Genomic DNA, 13,403 nt, shown 5'->3' on the forward strand with positions numbered 1-13,403 from the left:
CACCAGTTCCACGAAAGACTTGATTTATTTCACAAGTGCATTTATATTAAAATTCCTACATAAAAACATACAAGTAAAAATACAAAAATTATAACAAAAAAAAAAACGTAACCTACTTTTTGGTATGAAAACCACTAGATTTTAATAATTATCTGCAATATTCCTCCTGAATCCGCAACACCGCGTATATGCCAACTTGCAAATTTTTATGGACTTTAAGAATATGGCGAATGAGGACGCTACTTGACATTTTAAAAACATTTAATTAAAAATTACTAGTTACTAAACACTAACAATAATTACGTTACTTAACCCTATCAATAATTACGAACTGACAGATACAAAATTGAGTTGCTATAAATTTAAATTAAGGCATTTTTGAGATTGGCGTCAACATTCCCCCCGGAGTATGACAAGAAGCTTCTTCTACGTCAGACTTAGTTTGAGCAGCAACATCCAAAATTGCCAGCTTCGTTGCAGGTCTCTCCATTACGCCTCGACATGTCAATATTTTTGCGCTGCGGACCTGACCATCTGGTGCCAACCTCGTTTCAAGTACTTTGCCTCGCAGCCAGACATTTCTAGGTAAAGAAGGGTCTACAATGATAACTAAATCCCCCTGACATAATGCCTTTGATTTCTCGTGCCATTTTGTCCTACAAGTAAGCGATGGTAAATATTCGGCCAGCCACTTCTTCCAAAATATGTTGCCATATTGTTGAGAAATAAGCCAGCTCTGTCTCAATAAGGTTCCACTGTCGTAAACTGTAGTTAAGGGTTTTAGCCCATTGGAGCTTCCCACAAGAAAATGATTCGGGGTTAAAGCTTCTGCCATATGTTCTTCAATTGGAACATATGCGAGCGGCCTCGAATTTATCACATTTTCCACCTCGATTAACATGCTCAAAAGTAGCTCATCAGTAGGGTGCCTTGAGGGCATGATCTTATACAAAACCATTTTGATTGAGCGAACTAAACGCTCCCAGGCGCCTCCCATGTGGGGTGAAGCAGGAGGATTAAAATTCCATTTGGTGTTGGCAGTTGTAAAAGTTTCGAGTAATTCGTTTTTGTTAACCTCTGCTAGCGCCTCTCTTAGTTCCCTCTCTGCTCCAATAAAATTAGTTCCATTGTCGCTATAGAACTCATGCGGTGTACCTCTACGCGCCATAAAATTGCGAATAGCCAAAATACAAGAGCTTGTCGTAAGAGAATGTGCAATCTCAATATGAACGGCCCTTATAGTGAGGCACGTAAACAAACAGCCATATCGTTTCTCTTTGTGGCGATTCACACTGACCAATATGGGCCCAAAGAAGTCTACTCCAGTATAAAGAATGGAGATGCATAAGCAGCTACACGAGCTCGAGGTAACTTTGCCATCTGAGGGGGGTTAGACACCACCTTGGTGATTTTACAGAATTGACAGGAACGAAAAATAGTCTTTACAGTGGTGCGAAGTTTCGAGATGGCATACTTTTGCCTCAGCTCATTCACAACTGTTTCATGATGCATATGATGAAATTTTTCGTGATAATGAAGAATTATTAATTTGGTAACATAATGTTTTCTGGGCAATATTATTGGACGCTTTTGGTCAAATGTAACATTTGCCAAATCTATTCTGCCATCAACTCGTAAAAGCCCTTCCTCCAAATAGGGTGTTTTTGAAAAAATTTCGCTGGATTTTGGCACAGGAGACTTTGTATTCAGGGCAGCAATTTCAGCTGAGTAAGTCACAGATTGCACCTGTTTATATATTATATGCTCCGCTCTCTTTAAATAATCCAGTGTTAATCCTTGGCATCTGGGCTCATTTTTTCGACAAATAGTAATAAATTTGACCACATAAGCAATAGCTCTCACCAGCCGATTCCATTTCGAAAATCGCAGCTCATTTAAAATGGGCTCGTATTTATTTATTGGGTACGAGGTATGTATTCGTTCCTCCTCTGTATTACCACTAAAACCCGTCTTTTGGGGCCACATTTCTTCAGGTTGGAACAAAAAAGCTGGTCCATGGAACCACCTACTAGAATCGGAAAAATTTGGAATTTTCGACCATTTTGTGGCATCATCGGCCACATTCTCTCTACTTGGAACCCAATTCCAATCGCTGATTGATGAGAGTTCCAGGATTTCCGTAACCCGAAATGCAACAAACTGGTTATATTTGCGATGGTCAGAGTTGATCCAACTCAAAACTGTCTTCGAATCGCTCCAAAAATATTTTTTAGAAATTCCAATTTCGTGATTATCCAGCACAAACTTCGCTAGACGCGCTCCTATTAAAGCTGCCATAAGTTCAAGCCTAGGCACTGACGTTATTTTAATTGGGGCAACTCTGGTTTTGGCAGTCACTAACGAACAAACCACATCGGCATTTTTCTTCAGTCTTAAATAACATACAGCAGCATAACCGTCCTTGCTGGCATCCACAAAGGTATGCAGCTGGACATTAACGCCTTCATAATTATGAAAAGTTTTTAGATAGCATCTTTCTATTTTGAGGTTTTCGATGTCTGGCAAAATTCGTAACCAGTGACTCCATTTTGCCGCCAATTCGTGATGGATTGGTTCATCCCACCCCGATTTGGACCTCCAAACTTCTTGCATGAGAACCTTCACGAACATAACTATGTGTCCAATTAGTCCCAGGGGGTCGTAAATGGACATTACTAGTCTAAGCATTTCTCGCTTAGTTGGAGCTTTTTTGGTTGACAATAATTCACCCTCCAGAAGCCATGATGCTATTTTAAATGTTATAACATCCTCATCATGCTCCCAAAAAACGCCCAGTACTTTCTCAACACTGTTTTCGGCTTTAAAATTTATGCATTTAACTTTCTCCGAAAGAGTAGATGCAAATGCATTCCTAACCTCCCTGCTATTGGACACCCAGTTTCTTATATTGAAACCAGCTTGGCGATGTACAAAGCACACATCTTTAACCAATTTTATTGCCTCCTCAGCCGTATCAATAGAACATAGCAAATCATCCACATAATGATTTTGTTTGATTGCCTTTGCAGCAAGGGGAAACTCTTCCAGAAATTTGTCAGCATTGTAATTCTTCACATACTGCGATATGCTGGGAGCGCATGTGGCACCAAATATCATGACGTCCATTATGTACACATCTGGCGCTCTCTCCTGGTTACAATCCCTCCAAAGAAACCGTTGCACATCACGATCTTCTGCTCTGATGTGAATTTGATGAAACATCTCTTCGATGTCTCCACATACTGCCACTTTCTTTTGCCGAAATTTAAAAAGAATTGATGGCAATGATGTCAACATATCAGGCCCCTTAAGCAGAAACGAGTTCAACGAAAATTCACCAACCCTGGCAGCCGCGTCCCACACCACACGCGATTTACCAGGCTTATTCTTATTAAAGACGGCAAAAATTGGTAAATACCAAACTTTTCCGTCGTTGCGCCTGATGTCTTTTTCATCAAGTCTACGTATGTAGCCTTTAGATAGGTATTTAGAAATTGTATCTCGAAAAATGTTTAAGAGATCAAAGTTTCGTTTTAACTTCCCTTCGAGGCAAGTTAACCGCTTTATAGCCATATCAAAACTGTTTGGCAGTTCGACACAATCAAACTTCCATAATAATGGAACCTCATAATTACCACTTGCCTTTTGCTTCATGTATTTGCTTAATAAGTTTAATGCTCGACTCTCATCTTCAGATTTAAGAGGGTCTTTTGTACATATCCCAATGCTCTCGAGTGTGTAAAAACTTCTTACTAACTCATCTAATTTTTCATCGCTAGCTGTACAATTACATACTTGAAAATTAAATGGCTTACTTGTATGATCTGGTTCGGATGTTGTGCCGTATATGAGCCATCCCAGTTTCGTTCGGACAGCAACAGGCTCATTGGAGGCACCTTCACGAATCTTGTTGGAAATACCCAAATTAAGATGATTTAATCCAATAAGTAGTTTTGGCTCAGCGTTCACATAACTTTTAACAGGCAAATTTCGGAGATGGCGATAACGCTGCGCTAACAATTTGTAGTTCAAAGATTGCACTGGTAAACTTAATGATTCCACTGTACATACGTTTAAAGACACACGGGTTTTGCTGTTCCCTGAAATTTGAATTGTTAATTTCATTGAATTTTTTTCCCTTCGCTGCATACCTCCCGTCCATTTCAAACACAGGGGGCTAGCCACACCATCAATTTTTAGATCACTGGCAATTGAATTATCCATAAGGCTGACCGACGAACCCTCATCAATAAACGCATAGGTTTCGATGCTTTTATTATTTCCATATATAGTAATTGGCACAATTTTAAACAAAATATTTGTCAACATATTATTGTGGGAATTATGTATCACGTCTCTTTCATTTGAACTGTTTGTCATATTTTGATTTGACGTTTGTTTGCTTCCAACAGGTGGTGAAGGTGACGTATATCGATGTAGGGAAGAATGGTGATAGTACTCACAGCCTTCCTCGCCGCACTTTTTCTTTTTCCTGCATTCTCCCATATGCACACCCAAACAGTATTTGCAAAGCTTCTTGGTTCTCACCACGTTCCATTTTTCACTGCGTTCCAACGACTGATATGTTGGACAGTCACTCACAGCTCTGCAGTTTTTATTGTTGCATACAATGCACTTTTTATCATCACTATGAGAGTAGATAAATGCTCTCTTACTTGTAGTTGTTTTGTTGTTATTGAAGCTGCTGCTTTTAGTATGACGATTTTTATCTCGATTGTTAGAAATGGGATCAGTTGTTATTGTACTGGCTGTTAATCCAACACTGAATAACCAACTGTCAAACGCAGATAAGTTTGGTTTCTTGTTTTGAATCATAAGCTGCTGTTTTATGGTTGCCCACTGCATTTGATACGAAGATGGGAGTTTTTGCAGTAATTGTTGAAGTAAAAAAGAATTATTTATCTCATCTGGCAAGTTGCCGGCTTTAATAGTGGCGATTAGACTACGGACGTTTATCGCAAAGTGAGTCAGTGTTTGCAAATTGTTTTCATCTACCTTTGGCGATGAATTTATTCTTTCTTTTATAGAGTTCAATATCTTTTCGGGTTGGCCGTAGAGCATTCGAAGAATATCGATGACGGCAGAGACATTTGATGGATGGATAAGCAAATGCTGTACACTATAAAGTGCTTCACCTTTTAAAGACTTTTGGAGACGAATTAAGTTCTCGGCCTCCGAAAAGCAGCAAGTTGAGGTGGACCATTCGAAAGTGGAAATAAATAATGGCCAGTCTTCGGCGTGCCCGGAAAATATTGGCAGTTCCTTGGGAACAGATTGTCTAGCATTGATGCTGCTTTGTTGCAGTAGATTGCTATTATGAAATTGGGATGTGCTATTGAAACTGTTCGTTTGGGGGCGCATTGTAGATGAAATGGGTGCTTGATAAATAAAAGATTGTGTATTTTCGGGATAATTCTGGCGGGGTGCACTTGCAACAGATGGTGGAAGTTGTGTTGCAGTGTTAAAATAAGAATTTTTGGGTAAATTTATGAAAGTTACCGCATTGGGATTAAGCGAAGCAGTCTGCGTATGCAAATATCTTTGATCTCCACTATTGGTGGTGGCTGACACTGCAGCAATCGGTGCAGTATTGCCTATCGTTGAAGTTGCAATGTTACAAGCTGCTGAGCACAGGTTAGTAGAATTGGGCGGTAATTGGGTAGCACTGCCAGTTGTTACTTTATTTTGTCCCGTACCACGAGTGGTTTCACTATTGGAGTTTCGTTCTGCTGAACTATTAGGCATATCCAAGTAAGACGTTTCTTCAAACAAATGTGTGGACTGCGCATGTACACCATTGTTGTTGGTAGACATTAAGGCTGATTCGGCTTGCTGGTCATGATTGGGAAGTTGATTGACCCAGTTTTGGACCGATTGAGAACTAGTTGATGAATTTTCATTTACGGTTGCAGCTTCCTGCAGAAGGTCATATTTTTTGTTTAGAAATTCTAAATTGAGATTTCTCTCTTCTTCAAGACGCTGTAGTTGTAGTTGAATGCTACGTGCATGAGATTGGCGCGAGACAGCAGAGGAATGGCTTCGGATACTATGGGTAGGCGAAGGTGGCCTGCGGTCTGCACAGTCTGGACAGAGTTGATTCGTTCTATTGGCATTTTTAAGGCAAATTTTATGAAATACTCTTTTGCATTCCATGCAAGATAACATGTTTGAGTCAGGGGGATTTGGACATAGGATGCAACCATTATCATTTTGTGGTTGACCCGTTGTAATGTCGTTATTCATTGTACTTACTGCGAGATTGGCAAAAATATTGATGCTATGGGTGAGTCAGATGGAGACGAAGTATTCGGCAAAAAGAATTTTAAAATGTTGAGAAGGCAATTTGCCAGAGCTAGCAGTTTCCACGGGATTTTGAATAAAATACACCAGTTCCACAAAAGACTTGATTTATTTCACAAGTGCATTTATATTAAAATTCCTACATAAAAACATACAAGTAAAAATACAAAAATTATAACAAAAAAAAAAACGTAACCTACTTTTTGGTATGAAAACCACTAGATTTTAATAATTATCTGCAATATTCCTCCTGAATCCGCAACACCGCGTATATGCCAACTTGCAAATTTTTATGGACTTTAAGAATATGGCGAATGAGGACGCTACTTGACATTTTAAAAACATTTAATTAAAAATTACTAGTTACTAAACACTAACAATAATTACGTTACTTAACCCTATCAATAATTACGAACTGACAGATACAAAATTGAGTTGCTATAAATTTAAATTAAGGCATTTTTGAGATTGGCGTCAACAGTACGATTACAGTTTTTTTAAAAACTTGTAATCAACGTGAAAAAAATTTAAGAAAAAAACTATTAAATATATCTTAATGATTTTGTGTGTACTTTAAACACACAAAAAAAGCAATCACTAAAATTTTCAAAATACCTTTTTCTGACAAAGATGGTATCCAAATCGCCATTTTTAGTAAATTGGCTGTGGAAGCTACAAATATTGATTGGTGCAAAAAGTACAACTTTACCGGCACATAGTTTCTGGTAAGTGGCTTACCGATCCGATGAATTCAAAAAGATTGCAATATAAAATAAGCTATTTTTTGTTTACCGATTGCTGCGAAATACTAGATATTTGTCAACTTTTTCAGTAACAATTCGCCAGTAAAACTTGCGGGAGCATTAAAAATTTTTGCTGGGGAAATAACCTCCAGCACAAATTTGTAGCCTGTAATTTATATGACTCTCAAAATTTTTTTCGATCTCACGCTCTGTTTTACTGGCAAACGAACGACCTTCAGTAAAAATTTTTACACGTTTTTGAGTACGCGAACACCTTTTTTGCTGATTGCAGCATAATATTGCCATATCTTATGCCATAAATGTTTGCTTTGAATGATGCACAAAAAATTTAGTTTTTGGGGTCTGGATGTACTCTAAAATTGCACCAAAGGTTTTGATTTTAACACAGAGTTGTCGCCAAAAATTGCAATATTTTTTCTACATAATCTTCAGCGAATTTCGCCCCTTTTTTATTGTTGTGTAAGTTAAAAATTTTTTAATGTTTTTAAGTCGATTTTATCCACTTTACAGTTGCAAAAAGCTTTTGAGAATTTTTCGATTTAAAAAAAGTGGATTAAGTTAGATTAGGTTTAAATGGCAGTCTGCCATCAGACTCCATTAGACGTTTTAGTCCATTGTAATACCCCATTAACAGAAGAAGGAAAAAGCCTTCTATTTCCTACCGTTGAACCTTCCAGATCGCTTTAAAAAGCCCAATAACTTGCGATAAATCAGACAGGTTCCCAAAGAAACGAGACAGAAATTCCGATTAGACAGTGACCTGTCATGACGGACACAATGTTCTAGCCAAAGACAGCAAAGCGGTAGACCTCTTCAAATCTAGATTAGGCCACAGGTTTTGGAATGCTCACAGCCCCCTCTTTGTGACCATCTATCATTCGTTGTCCTTCGGCACTGGTCCTGAAAACTTTGCTTACAGACATACCCACAGATTCCAGTATCCCTGGAATGTGTAGAGTAGTTCCTAGTCTCGTAAGCTCGTCCGCTTTACAATTCCCTGGGATATCTCTGTGGCCCGGCACCCAGAACAGGTGAAAAATCAGCAATCTCGTTGAGAAGACTGCAACATTTCGTTGAGAAATCTCAACAGTCGAGGGCCGTTTTTGTGTTCAGAAATACGTTATCCATGGATTTAATGGCTGCCTGGCTGTCTAAGAAGATATTAATGCCAATCGTCGTAATGACATTATATCTTAGCCATTCCACCACTTCCTTAGTTGCAAGATTCTCCGCTTGATACACACTGCAGTGGTCGGGTAACCTATCCGATAATGACCAGTTCTAGGTCAAAAGAGTACACCCCAAATTCCACCTGGTCGTTTAGTTTGGAACCATCCGTATAGAAGTCAATGTAACTTCTCTTACCAGTTCCATTCAGTTCTATCAGGAATATTGGTACAGCATTTTTTATATAAAAAAAAACCTTTGTATCGGAATATATAAGTGGAAGAATATGCGGCTGGAATGTGTTGGATGACCACAGCTTCTCTGATCATCGTTACATTAGTTTCAGCCTTGGAGAAAATACTGCAGTAGTGGTACCTCGGCTAAACAGAAGGCGTATTGGGATAAATTTCGGCAAAAATTCTGCACGGCTATCCCTTCTAGACCAGAAAAGGAAGTAGCAACTACGGGGGATATAGACATAGTGGTCAAGCGGATCACGGAGGCCCTAAATGACTCGCTTGTGTTAGCATGTCCTAGTACCAAGCCAAGGGGCAAACAGCGACTGCCATGGTGGACCCCAGAGCTGGTTGGTCTAAGGAAGGACTGCAGAAAACTCTTCGACAGAGCAAAAGTCACAAGCGCACCACACGATTGGGACATCTATAGGGCTGAGCTAAGAAAATATAAGGGCGAGCTTAGAAAGGCTCAGAAAAAATCCTGGGTAGAATTCTGCAGCTCCGTGGAGGATACATCTGAGGCCTCTAGACTAAGGAAGATTCTGTCCTCGAGACCTATTACGGTGGTGTATATTCAGAAGTCAGAGAATGTATGGACAATGCTAGGGAGGAAACACTAGAACTACTCGTTGATACACATTTCCCAGGAAATTCTCCAACGGACAACGTGGCGCCAGAAGAGGTTGTCACTGATATGGATTCGTCGGAGGCTATTAGGAAATTGTGTCTGAGCCGAAAATCCTTTCGGCGAGAAGAAGTTGCGACTCCCTTAAGTCGCCTGGCCCTGATGATGTATCACCGGTTGAATTACAAGCTGTGTCTAATAGACTGGTTCAATGGCTTAGGGAGATATACTCTGCTTGTATCAGAATGTCATATATACCTGTGGGATGGAGGGACACGAAGGTCATTTTTATTCCGAAAGCAGGAAAACCCTACCATACGAAGGATTTTCGTCTAATTAGTCTCTCATCCTTTATGCTGAAGTCTCTTGAGAGGTTGATAGAAACATATCTTAGGGCAAAGTTCCCTGGAGATCGCCTCTCGCGACAGCAGAAAGCTTATTATAAAAAAGCAAGTCCACTGAAACAGCCTTTCACGACCTATGTGTTCAAAAGGATGCGCAAAAAGGCATACATCATTCGCTTACTCAATGTTTCCAATGCAGTCGTTTGTACTCCAGCGAATGCCATTGGGTGTCTGAAGTTTCGTTGCCTCTAGGACGGAGACGGCCCCTGCTTCACTCCTTTGTTTATCCTAAAAGGGTGACTCTGTTTTCTATTGAAACGGAACTGTGTCAGAAACTGTGTCAGAAGCACGCTCGATGTCGATGAACAAAAGGTATAGGTTTGTATAAAGTTCTGCAGACGGTTCAATGATTATGCACAAGGTTTTATTGTGGACGGCACAAGAACGTCCTAGCCAGAGAGCCTGTTCCATTCCGCACAATTCGGTGAAATACGCAGATAAACAAGACTTGCCATTAGTTTATTTGTGGCATTAATAGCCTTTTTACACTTCTATGGGATTGTGACCATAATTTCCTTCTTCCATTCTGAGGGGACAGCGTTTGTATCCCAGATCTTTTTAATTTTTTCTGAATCAATTACCCCCCATACCGCAACCGTTCGGTTGTTATCAGGCCCGGATGATTTGCCGTTTTTGAATGAGACAAGAACTGCCGCAATTTCTTCGTAGCTGGATGGGGGTGTAGATATATCCCTGCGTGGATTTTGACGCACTGGGTGAAGAGGGGCGTGCATGGTAGCTGGTCCTTCGCTGCTGAAAAATCTGCGCCATCGGTGCAATTGCTTTTCAGGTGTGGTTAATTTTAACCAATCCTCTCTTTTATTTTGACGTTGGCCACATATTTCCAATATTAGCTGCATTTTCGGCTTGCTCTGCTAGCGTATTTAAAAATATTCGCTTATCTCTGCAAACAAGGCGATTGACCAGCGAGACAGAGGACGATATTCAGTCCTGGCTGCGGTTTTTGTTACACTTTATTTTGCGTAGACGTCTAACTAAATACTAAATATCCCATGATCATTCTATTAAGGAACAAGGGAAACTTCATTCATATCAATGCAGTCCGATTAAAGTTTAAGCTTAACAATGATAATGGCGAGTTCGAACGGTGCCGCATAGCGACACCATTTGGTAGAGAAGTTTTAACATGGCAGGATACCTTACAAATGTAGCCAGCATTAGAGAGGGAATAACCACCGCTGAAAATTTTATTGATGTTCACGCCGGGATTTGAACCCAGGCGTTCGGCCTCATAGGCGTACATGCTAACCTCTGCGCCACGGTGACCTCCGGTGTTTTATTTTCACTAGAGTTTCGTTGTTTATCCATTGCTTTTGGGATCGTCAAGCTGTCTCCGTACATATATTGCTATTGTGTCGGCCCATGTATGGATATAATCCATGTGAGAGGTTGAAATTTATGCTATTTTTTTTAAATCGAATTCACGATGGCTGAGCGTAAACGTAGAGTGGCCACTAAGAGCATGTGGTCACTATCGACCAAGTTTAATATCTTCCTTTGGTAGAGAGCGTGTCACTGCATCGAGTATGGGAATAGAATTGATCTCTTGTTTCGTCTCCATCGGGTTCGGTAGGCGCATAGCATTGTTCAACCGAGGAATTTTAAATTTTATCCTGCCGTAGTGATGCATTGTATGACAGAAAGACACGATAACGCCGAAATTCTGGTTTCAAATCCCGGCATGAACGTCAGAAAATGTTTTCGCCTAACTAACGATGGCTACATTTGTGAGGTATTCTACCATATTACAACTTCTCTAACAAGTGGTGTCCCAATGCGCCACGCTTTTCGGACTCGGTATAAAAAAGGAGACCCCTAATCATTGCGCTTAAACTTTAATCGGACTGCATTCAGTGATATGGGTAGTATGATAGAAGAGTTCGCATTGCCTTCGGCGACAATTAAGGGCCGACCCCTTACATATGGTGAATTGAAATGGTAGTCACCTTGGATATTCTAGTCCCTGATTTCAGCCATCGAACTTCACTTAAACGGAGATGGCGAAGTTTTTAATTGAACATCTTGTTAATTCCAGCGTGTTAAGTATAAAGCATAAAAGTAATGTTCACTTAGATTTTGAATTAGCAGTTATTGTGACTAAATTTCGCACCAAATTTACATTGTTGGACATTAAACCATCAACATGCTTACGTAGTGTGCGAACTGATGAAAATTCGCAGCACTATCGGTCAGTATTAATGATAACCATCAATTATCGATTCGTTCCCTCGGGCCTCTGTTACTCAACAATGTGAAAAATTTTGCGGAAGGATTAAGGTGTGAAGCCTTACAAAATACAGCTGGTGCAAGAATTGCAGCCAAACGATCTACCGTAACGCAGAATTTTTGGTGAATGGGCTCTTGCACAGTTGACCAAAGGTCGACCTTTTTTATCGAAAAATTGTGTTCAGCGACGAAGCTCATTTTTGACCCAATGGGTACGTAAATAAACAGAATTGTCGATTTTGGAGTGAAGACCAGCCAGAAGCATTGCAAAAGCTACCAATGCATCCAGAAAAAGTCAGTTTTGCACTGTTTATGGGCTGGTGGCATTATTGGACCGTACTTCTTCAAAAATGATGCGAATCGTAACGTAACTGTGAATGGTGAACGCTATAGTGATATGATATACAACGTCTTTTTTTGTCCAAAAATTCAAGAGCTTGGCTTGGCTTACATGACGGTGTCACACGCGTGGCAATGGACTTATTGAGAGGCGAGTTCGATGAACATTTTATTTCACGTTCAGGAGCGGTCAATTGGCCGCCTAGATCGTGAGATTGAACACCTTTGGACTACTTTTTGTGGGGCTATGTTAATGCTCATGTCCATATAGAGTAACGCATTGGAAGACAACATTGAAGTATTAATTCGTGAGCTACCGGCCTATATGTTGGAAAGAGTGTGTCAAAATTGGACTAAGCGGATGGACCATTTGAGACACAGTCACGGTCAACATTTTTATGAAATAATCTTCAAAGATTAAATTGCATGGACCGTACTATCGATTCAAAACAAAGATTCCATGCATTTTGCTGAATTTTATGTGTTTTTTTCCTTTGAAAAATTATCCTATAGCTCTTAAAAAATCACCCTTTAGTTTAGAAAATTAATTTCGTTTTCTTTGTATCCAATTTTGCTTGTAAAAGGGTGACATTTGGACTATGGTTGTTCATGTATGATTGCTAGTTAAACTAAGAGCAGGAATTTGCTGCATAGTAGCACTTGAACTTCACTTTCCAGTGGCATTTGTACATAAGGTTATGTAAAACGTGAAAGCGATTCTAAATTGATCGATGTACTCATGAATGGGCTTATCTCTACTTCTGGGTGTTGCACTTGTGGTGCATCACTCCGATTTGTCGTCCAATGTGTTCTCATTTCCCCATTTCATAAATGCGTGGTTAGCTGTTTTAAGGAGAAGTGCTTTGGAAACTAAAGGCATGGTCCACGAAACAATTTTTGGTTAAATTTTTATTTATAAAAACGACGGAAAACCCGATGTGGACCCTCATTAATACACAAATCTCACGAAAATTTATTTTCGCTATCGAAACCCATACTCTGTGGCCGTAAATGACTCTTCCCGTTGAATAATTTGATTGAATGTGGTGGCAACGCAAATAAAAAGTCAAATATTTTAAAAATTTTGCAGACTTTAATTTTTATATATTTTTTTTTTTTCCTGGCTATTCTGTTAATTTGGACACAAAAATGCTTCTGATCATTGATAAGCACGCAAAACTGTCCATAGATTAAAAACATTTGCCTACGATGCGAACGCGGACCACCCAAAATGGGCATGACTTTGGACATCATTACCATCGCCCATCTCCATCATCATTAGTGCTTGGACACACTCAGC

The 13,403-nt window shown here is 39.7% G+C and overlaps 1 protein-coding gene across 1 annotated transcript; it reads right to left on the reverse strand.

Annotated features, from left to right (window-relative positions):
- Positions 1-1,317: 1,317 nt before the first annotated feature.
- On the reverse strand, positions 1,318-6,264 carry LOC131994760 (uncharacterized). The gene is made up of 2 exons (XM_059361637.1): positions 4,152-6,264; positions 1,318-4,100 (listed from the first exon to the last, which is right to left on the reverse strand). Exons 1-2 carry the CDS (start codon positions 6,262-6,264, stop codon positions 1,318-1,320), a joined length of 4,896 nt encoding a protein of 1,631 aa, XP_059217620.1.
- Between the last annotated feature and the right edge of the window lie 7,139 nt (positions 6,265-13,403).

Source organism: Stomoxys calcitrans, chromosome 2 (assembly GCF_963082655.1).
Source record: "Stomoxys calcitrans chromosome 2, idStoCalc2.1, whole genome shotgun sequence".
NCBI classification, from domain to species: domain Eukaryota; kingdom Metazoa; phylum Arthropoda; class Insecta; order Diptera; family Muscidae; genus Stomoxys; species Stomoxys calcitrans.

Excerpts from the sequence above, each read along its gene's own strand:
- LOC131994760 (XM_059361637.1), bottom strand. The coding sequence starts at position 6,264 with ATGAATAACGACATTACAACGGGTCAACCACAAAATGATAATGGTTGC. Across the intron at positions 4,101-4,151 it reads GTGTTTGAAATGGACGGGAG|GGAACAGCAAAACCCGTGTG; the intron begins GTATGCAGCGAA and ends TTCAAATTTCAG.